This window comes from Chrysochloris asiatica, unplaced genomic scaffold (assembly GCF_000296735.1).
Source record: "Chrysochloris asiatica unplaced genomic scaffold, ChrAsi1.0 scaffold00040, whole genome shotgun sequence".
NCBI classification, from domain to species: Eukaryota; Metazoa; Chordata; class Mammalia; order Afrosoricida; family Chrysochloridae; genus Chrysochloris; species Chrysochloris asiatica.
Window position 1 is genome coordinate 14,846,673 of NW_006408558.1, and position 9,312 is coordinate 14,855,984.

The following is a 9,312-nucleotide window of genomic DNA, read 5'->3' on the forward strand; positions in this document are numbered from 1 at the left end:
GTGCAGACTCGATGGCACCTAACAACAACAATGATGGTTATAGGATGGGGGGGATTATTCACGTTAACATGGGCAATATACAAGAGGGAGGTTAGCAGAAGAAAGATGTCGGTAGTAGGATACCGGGAGGGATGCGATATAGAGTGAGTGGAGGTAAATGCTGCTAGCTGTTGGTCCATGAAGGGAATTATAACCATGTGATATGGGGTGGCACTGTGGGCTAATGCATCAGACTGTAAAGTCGTTTGAGCTGCAAGGTCGGTGGTTCAAGCTCACCAGCTGCTCCTTGGAAACCCTAGACAGGGTCGCTATGGGTCAGAGTGACTCAATGGCACTTAACAACAACAGTGAAGCAAAGTATATTGTTTGTTTAATGTATAACTGATGATCTGTTCGATAAACCTTCATTCAATTCACAATAAAGCTTTAATTAAAAAAAAAAATCTTTTAGAGAAAAAATGTGGTACAAAATTCAAGATCATAAAAAAGACCCGATTTCCTGGTCCAGAATATGCCCTTAGTCCCCCTTCAGGCCTGGAAATGAACTCAGTTCAGCACACTGTAGAATGGTCAACCATCCAAGATCAGAAGGCCCAGGAAACCAGAAACACAGAGAGTTAGCTGGATGCCTGATGTTTCATTATTGGGATTACAGCAGTGAAAAGATACAAATGTATGAATTGTTGAATGGAAAACTGATGATCTGTTTGTAAACTTGCACCCAGTTCACAATAAAAAGCTTTTTTTAAAAAAGTCTTTTAAAGACAGGTCCATGAAAAGCTTCAACTAAAAGTCAGCTTTCCTGAGGGTAAACTTCCAGTTACCGGGCGATGACTGAATCCCCCTAGCTTTCTTTCCTGTAAATCCCAAATCCGGAGGCCCTTCTAACCGGAGGCCCTCTCGGATTCCAGCCTAGATATCTGGCAAAGACTTTTCCAGCCAAGAGGGAGAGGCAGCCCTGACTCAATGCTGGAGCCAGTGATTCACCCGGCGGTCAAACACGCAGGAGGAGGCGGGGCAGCAGTGTTCCTCTGGTGGAAGCCCCCAGGCCAACCCAGGCGCCCAGTGCCCAGCTCAGTGTCAGATTCCCTTGACAACCGGCAAACCTAGCGTTCCCCGACACAAGCCACAGAATTCCTGGGAGCACACGTGCCGCAGGCGAAAAATGGAATTCCTTCCAGGCGCCCAGACGTGTCCAGACTCCCGTTCCAGCAAACCCTGACCCTGCCCTACCCCCACCCCAAACCAAGCACTGCTAGAATCTTCTGGGCAGCGGGAGCCCAAGAGCACCTTTACGGGGATTTCAAACACCCCAACCTAAGAGCCTTCCTAACCAGCTACAGCAAGCTGCTTCTCGGTGACCTGATTACAAAGCGCCCCCCCCTCAGGTGCGCAGCCCGCAGGCCCGGCTGGAAGGACGTAGCCTGAGCCCCATACCCCCGCACCTCCCAGACCGCCCTGTACAACCCCAGTCTGAACCCCAGATCCCACCAAGTGCGACCCCTCACCCTCCAACCCTGCCCTGCAACCCCGGCCCTGTACTCTCCAAACCCAGACCCCATGCCCACGCCCTCCAACTCTAAACCCCAAGCCCGCACCCTCCAACCCTGATCCGTGCAACCCCGGCCCTGCCCCTCCAAATCAAAACTCGTACGACCCCCAACCCCGCACCCTCCAACCCTGTCCTGTGCAACTCAGGCCATGCACCCTCCAAACCCAGACTTGTGCGACCCCAACCTTACACCCTCGGGCTCTGCACCCCAATCTCACACCCTCCAATTCTGACCCATGCTACCCCGGCCCTGCCCGCTCCGACCCCACCCCATAAGACCCCGGCCCTTATCCAATCCCACAATCCCGACCCCGCACCCTTCACCCCGGGTCTGTGCCCCACAAACCCCACCCTCCAGCCCCGGCCCCCACCTCCCCGGCCTCCCCCGGCCCCGCCCCTCTTCCCCTCTCCAACAGGGGAGCCCCCCGCAAACCCTCTGAAGTCTCGGGAGGCCCCTCTCCTGCACCCCTCCCCCGGGACCCACGCCCGGGCCGGGGCTTCCCGGCCCGCGCACCTCCCCCCAACCCCCGCGCCCGAAACCGCGAGCGGAAGCGACCAGTCCTCCGCGGTCGCCACTTCCTTCCCGTTTCGGGACTGCGGGCACCTGGGACGGAAGCGTCGGTCGCGGCCCCCACTTCCCCTCCGAGCCGGCGGCCGCGCTCACCCCAAGATCGGTCGGCTCTGGCCCAGTTCGGCCCGTCTCCTCAGTCCCCGCCGCTCCCAGCCCCCGTTTCACTTCCGGTTCCGCGGCGGGGGGCGGGGCCATATCCGGCTCCGAGCGGCACGGCCCGCCCCTAACCCAAGGCCCCGCCCCCGAAGCTCTCTAGCGCCCAGGTGTCTGAGCTGCGGTGAGAAGCCCGGGCTTCCCAGCTCCCGCCGCCTCCCTTGTCCGTGTGGCAGGCGCAGGACCCCCGCGCATGGACGTGCTGAGCTCGGTCAGGGTACAAGCCTGAAAACCAGGCCTATGAATACAATATGTATACATCGAGCATCTATGGAGCGCCCACTATGGGATACCAAATAGCCCTCCAGGATCCAAAACAATGCCCAGGGTCAGACAGGGAAAATGACCCACAGGAGGGAACAATGCCATGTGCCTGGATCCCTGAGGACTCAAAGGAGAGGGCTGTGGTGGCCAGTCAGCAGGAGGGAATATGCCCATTATTGTCCCTCATCTAACCATCTTTGATCCATCTGTCCACGCATCTACCCATCTTCCATCTAGACATCCATCCATAGTTCCCCTCCATTCCACGGATCAACCCATCTATCCACACATCCGTCCACCCATCCATCCTTCATTCTGTCCAGCCCCCATCTCATCATCTGTTGGCTCCCTAATGCACTCATTTTCTGTCACCCACCCTCCATCCATCTAACCTTCCTCCATGTAGATAGCCATCCACTCATCCAGCTACCCCTTCACCCACTCCATTCGATCAATCCAGCCTCCATCCTGCTCACCCACCCATCTGTCCTCCATCTAGACATCCGTGCACACATCCATCCCCACTCCATTCCATCCATCCCCTCGGTCCACCATCTCATCATGTCTTCATCCATCCATCAGCCATCGATAATCTACCCGTTACCCATCCTCCATCCTCCATCTAACCATTCTCCATCTAGACATGCATGCAATCACTGATTGATCCATCTGTCTAGACAAGCCATTCCATCCACTCACCCATCATCCATCCATAACCTATCCATTGATGACTCATTAGCTATTGTCCACCCTGCACCCATTCATTAATCCATAGTCACTCATTCTTCCATCTACCCATCATACATCCATCCTTCTTCCAGTCACCTTTTTTCTCTTTTTAGCTATTCTTAAACTTTTTTTCATTTCTTCCTTCTATTTTCTAATTTTCTTTTCCGCAGCTCCATTTCCAGGTCCCTCTTTTGTATTTATAGTTACTATATTCTTTTTTCCTGATTGCTATATATGGAGTCCTGGTGTGGTACTGTGGGCTAATGCGTCAAACTGCAAAGTTGTTTGAACTGCAAAGTCAGTGTTTCAAGCTCACCAGCTGCTCCTTGGAAACCTTATACAAGGTAGCTGTGGGTTGGAATCGACTCAATGGCACTTAACAACGACCTATTTTTATTTCTTTTATCTCTTTATAATTTTCTCTTTGCGTTGTTCCTTATTTGTTTATTCTGAATTTTTTCTTTCTTTTTCTCATGTGGGTGTATGGGAGGGGTTTCTCTTTCTCACCTGACAGGTGATAGGGACCACACCCATACAGCCCAACTACCACCATGCCCTCTGCAGCTCCACCCACAGGGCAAGAGCCAGTATCAGCTGTTACACTGCCTCATACAGAATTCAGAGCAGCCAACACCAGTCAAACACACCCTAAATGGAGGTGCAAGACGGCTCACGAGAATGGTACACACGCTCCCATTCCCTAACTACACCTACAGGAGACAGTTGGTGAGAGCCTAAGAACACATCAACATATAATCATCGATTAAATACGAATGCAGCAACCCCACAAGGCCCAGGAAACAATCATTTCAGCTCAAAAAAAGAAACAAGAGAATGACCAAGAGGCTGAGTCAGAAAATGTTTCTGAGGAAGAAACGGGAATGAATGCTATTTAGCTTCCTTCAAAGGACTGACAGAAAGATTGAGAGAAGCAAGAAAAACACAGAAAACCTTTAGAAGAATTCAGGAGAACACTGCAAGAGCAGACAATATAAATGTACATTTTGAAATCATACAAAACCTGGGACTACAAATCTATAAGATTAATACCAAGATTTCAAAAATAAACTATGCAGGTCACTGATAAGGGGAAGTGAAGGAAAAACAGCAATGCAGCTGCGAGCTAAGTCCGACCACGTTACTATGAACCCGGGTGAAGACCTGGTCGGCCAGCAGTATGGCAAGACCTGGAGACTCCTGGGTCCAGAGTCAGTGACATAGCCTCAGAGGACTAGAGTGGAGAGTGAAGCATCCAGCTGATAAGAAGAGAGGGCATATGCACAAGAACACCCACACTTGCAGATAATACTCACTTGACCTGGCTTCAGTGACTGGATGATCAGAGCTCAACTAGAAGAAGAAAGAAGAGGGAAAAAAAGAATAATCTGATACAATTTGATGAACTTGACCTACACCTATGGAAGCAGTAGCTCAAAAGAGGGAACACATCTTTACAGCAAGGATCATTCCCACCCTCCACCCCCATACACAGAGTAGACAAGGATGGGCAACTTGGACATTGGCTACCCAAAATGGGGCCGGGAGCCTACAAAGGCAAGAAGTGACTGGGTTACAAACTTTCAAGAGGGAGCCTAGCTCCAGAGGGCGTGGAGGAAGGTAGAATCTCCACTGAGTAGTATCCAATCTGTCCAGGCGGGGCTCATGAAAGGAAATGCAGATAGGTCTCTTGTGATACATTAGTGAATAATTGCTATCAGGACTGACTGTGAGGGTTGGAAATGTAAAGGTAGACATTTTGTAGCAAATGGAGGGGAGTGGCTGACTTTGTAGTCCAGGAGCGTAGGGCCCTGGGCCCATCAAGGGAGAAGAGTGGAGAGCGGGACCCTACCCAGAGAAGCAGTGATGCCAGAGATGGAGTCAGAGCCGATGATGTGGAGAGATGGAGCGGCTGGGGACTCTAGACCCAGAGAGGGAGAGGGGCTGTGTGCTGATGACCAAGGGGCAGGCTTGCCTGGTATACACCTTTTGGTCGTTTGATGATGCATGGAGGGGATTGTAATCATGGCAATGAAATGATATACAATAGGATGAATGTAAAGCTAATATTCTGTCATGTAAACTATCACATAATTCACAATAAAAACTTTAATAAATAAATAAGCAATGCATTGAAAGGGCAGAGAAGTAGATTTGAAGCACTAGAAAGCTGAATTGGTGTCCTTGAAGAGAAATCTCTCAGTACTAGTATGCTAGAAGAACAATCAGAAAAAAGAAGGAAAAAGTCTGAAGAAAGCCTAAGAGTTATGTGGGACACCATGAAGAGGAACAAGTTATGGATGATCAGAATTCCAGAACAGGAAGAGACAAGAAAAAGCAGAGAAAATCGTCTAAGAGCTGTTGGAAGAACACCTCACTACCATCATGAAAGATGAGAAGATAAGCATACAAAAAGCTCAATTGACCCTAGACAGAACAGATCCCAAACAAAATCACCAAGACATAACATAATCAAACTTTCAAAACCAAAGATAAGGAAAGATCCAGAGAGCAGCTCAGGAAAAACGAAAAGTTACCTACAAAGGAGAACCAATAAGACTAAGCTCTGATTTCTTGGCAGAAACTATGCATGCAAGAAGGCATCAGGAAGACATATACAAAACTTTGAAAGGAAAAACCTGCCAACCAAGACAGCAAAGCTGTCTCTCAAATACAACAGTGAAATTAGGACACGTCCTGATAAACAAAAATTAAAGGAATTTGTAATAACCAGACCAACTTTTCAAAAAATGTTAAAAGATGTTCTATGGATTAAGAACCAACAACATCAGACAACAACCTGAGATTACCACACATGACAACACCACCCAGAAATCAATCCACTTATAGAAGTATTTGGAGTCCTGGTGTGGCGTTGTGGGTTAATGCGCTGGACTGCAAGATTGGCTTGAACCACAAGGTCAGCGGTTCAAGCTCACCAGCCACTCCTCAGAACCCTATACAGGGTCTCTATGTGTTGGAACTCACTTAACCACACTTAATAAAAAACAACAACAACATAGAAGTGTTTAAAGCATAACATCCCTACAAGACTGAAAACAGAGAACCAGAGATGTCAACTACAAAGCAAAAAGAGGGACCAGCTTAGATGTGGTGTTGTTGTTATGTGCCGTCGAGTCGGTTCCAACCCATAGCAACCCTGTATAGGGTTTCCGAGGGTGTAAATCTTTACAGGAGTAGAAAGCTTAGATCTAGAATTTCCAAATAGCAAGGAAGTCAAGTAAATTCAAGATAAAACAGACTGTTTTAAATAAAGAAAATTTTAAATAAATTACAGGATAACCTCAAAGAAAATTAATACAGATTTAGTACATCAAAATAAAAAAGAGGGAAATCAGAAAGACTTAGTAAACAGTAACACAACAGACATGAAAAGGAAACCCACAAGCCAAATGAACTGAGCACTGAAAATTATGTGGAACAAACTCAGCACCACACACACAAAACAGCACAGAAAATGATAGCAATCAATACAGATCTATCAATAATTGCACTAAATACAAATGGATTAAATGCACTGTCAAGAGACAGGGAGCCCACAATGGATATGAAACAGGATCCTTCAATATGCTGTCTACACAGACACATCAAAAAGATGGAGACAGTCTAACTATCCATCAACAGAAGAATGGTTAAACAAACTTTGGGGCATACACACAGTGGAATACTACAAAATGCTGAAGAATAATGATGAGTCTCTGAAACACCTGACAACATGGATGAACCTGGAGGACATTGTGCTGAGTGAAATTAGTCGATCACAAAAGGACAAATATTGTGTGAGCCCAACCTCTTACAATGTTAAAAGGTTTTCTTGAAAAAAGAACAATCTATGACAGGAACGGGGCAGGGAGGAGGGAAAACAGAGAGTAGACACACATTAACATGGGTGAAAGGGCAGGCACTATGCAACAAGAGGGAGGTTAGCATTTTCAGTATTCTCCTCCAACAGACTTGGATTAATGTATGTTTCGCTGTGTGTATTGCAAGAGCAACAATAACATGAAATAGACATTCAAAGAAAAAACCCCATGAAGGTACAGATCAGATGGTTAAAGATGGTCCAGTTCTTGAATGAAGATTCCGTAACTTCATTTGCCCATCCAAAGTCTTAACGTCTTCCTTACAAAATGATGACTCCCTACATCTGAATAGCTGTTCAGACAGGGGAAATGGGGCCGGGGCAGTGGATGGGGCCGTGCAAGGTTGCAGAGATGGCGAAAGCACAGTTTTGGACTTGGCACCTTTGAGATTCCCACGGTATGGCACGTATTGATGAAGTCTGAGAAGGGATATGGGAGAGATGAGACTCAGGCTTTCAAAGTAGGCAGGATGAGGAGGACATTAAGAAGCAGAAAGAGGCTTCCTGGTCAGAAAGAGACTAGAGGAAGCCTGAATTAGGGTCCTGGGCCACCCTTCAGGTTTGAACTCCCTCAGTTTTCAACCAATCACACAGTGGGAACAAGGTATGTCCCCAGGGAAAAGTCGGTCATTTATAACCAAGGGGCAACATTTATCTAGGGACAGAGTTGAGAAGGGATGGGAAGGCGGGCAGAATGGGAATGAAAACCACCTGGAGGAAACAGGTTAACTGTTCTTGCATGGAGGGGATTATAATCATTGAAACAAAGTGTGTGATTGAATGTAAAACTGATGATCTTGTCTGTAAACCTTAGCTCACTTCACAGCAAAATGTTGGGAAAGAAAACCAAAGACAAAACGAAATCATGTGGTTTGATCGGCCCAGAGCCTGGCCTGTGTAAACTGGTTCCCACTGAGTGGATTCCAGCTCAAAGCAATTCCGTAGGAGAGAGTAGGACTGCCCTGCAAACCTTACAATTTTTATAAGGCACAGTTCACGGCATCTTTGTCCCATGTCATACTGAAAGTGCCCGATCAATAATGATCACTGTTTGGCCCCGCAGAGTGGCTCCATACGATAAGTAATAGACTGTGAACAACAAGGTCCGCGGTTCGAGCCCACCAGCGGCTCCTCAGGAACCGATAAGGCTTTCTGCTCCTGCAAATATTTAAACCCTGAGAAATGGCCGCATAAGAGATGTGAAATCCTTTGGTCCAGATCTGCCAACGTTTCCGATAAGCGATTGGTGAATTTGAACTCTCGACTTTGCAGTTCAGTGCATTAGCCCACAGCACCACACCAGGGCTCCAGCTATCATTGTTGTTGTTGTTATGTGCCGTGGAGTCGGTTCCAACTCTTAGCGACCCTGTACAAGGTTTCCGAGGCTGTAAATCTTTACGGGAGCAGTAAGCCTCATCTTTCTCCCGCAGAACAGCTGGTAGTTTCGCACTGCCTCCATTCTCAATCTTAGTTATAGGGGACCCTCACCCCAGGGAGGAGAGCGCAGCTTTTGAGGCTGGCTTGCATTCCCCATGCCGCTGATTGGCTGTGGTCGGAGCACAGGCTTCAAGCTGTCCAATTAAAACTTTGCCCGGAGGCTTCGCTGCGGGATAGTTGTTGCGCTGGGAAGCTGAGCCTCCAGAGAGAAGGCTGGAGAGGTATGCAAGGCTGATCCAGGCGGACTGCTGCCTTGGGAGCAGGCAGTGGGGGGAAGGGAGTGGAGGGAGGAGGAAGGTACAGCCGTGACTACACCTGCTCCTCACATATTCTCTGCATATGCCCTGGCCTCTCTGATGGCATTCACCATAAATTCCTATTAAGATTCCAAATCGCATGTTAGGCTATTTCCCTCCCAAAGTTGTTGTTGTGGTTAAGTGCTGTCGAGTTGATTCCGACCCATAGCGACCCTGTACAGGGTTTCCGAGGCTGTAAATCTTTACGTGAGCAGAAAGCCTCATCTTTCTCCCGCGGAGCGGCTGGTAGTTTCGAACTGCTGACCTTGCAGTTCGCAGCCCGATTCGTAACCACCCCCCCAAAGTTGTAATATTCCCAAATTCTGAGGATTGAATCTTGGGCACAGCCTTTCAGATGCCACACACGGGGTAAAAGCTTTCAACTTGTAGTGAAGAAAATGTTACACTATATGACATTAATATGGTGGTG

The 9,312-nt window shown here is 48.1% G+C and overlaps 1 protein-coding gene and 1 pseudogene across 1 annotated transcript in view; both read left to right on the forward strand.

The window, feature by feature from the left end:
- Window positions 1-2,505, forward strand: part of LOC102839305 (vegetative cell wall protein gp1-like) — a 14,932-nt gene extending 12,427 nt beyond the window's left edge. The window contains exons 2-3 of the mRNA XM_006861041.1: window positions 1,592-2,400; window positions 2,453-2,505. Of these exons, the coding sequence (XP_006861103.1) occupies window positions 1,592-2,400; window positions 2,453-2,505 (862 nt within the window). The remainder of the gene's footprint in view (window positions 1-1,591; window positions 2,401-2,452) is intronic.
- A 1,442-nt stretch (window positions 2,506-3,947) lies between these two features.
- Window positions 3,948-4,264, forward strand: LOC102839679 (annotated as a pseudogene).
- Window positions 4,265-9,312: the final 5,048 nt, after the last annotated feature.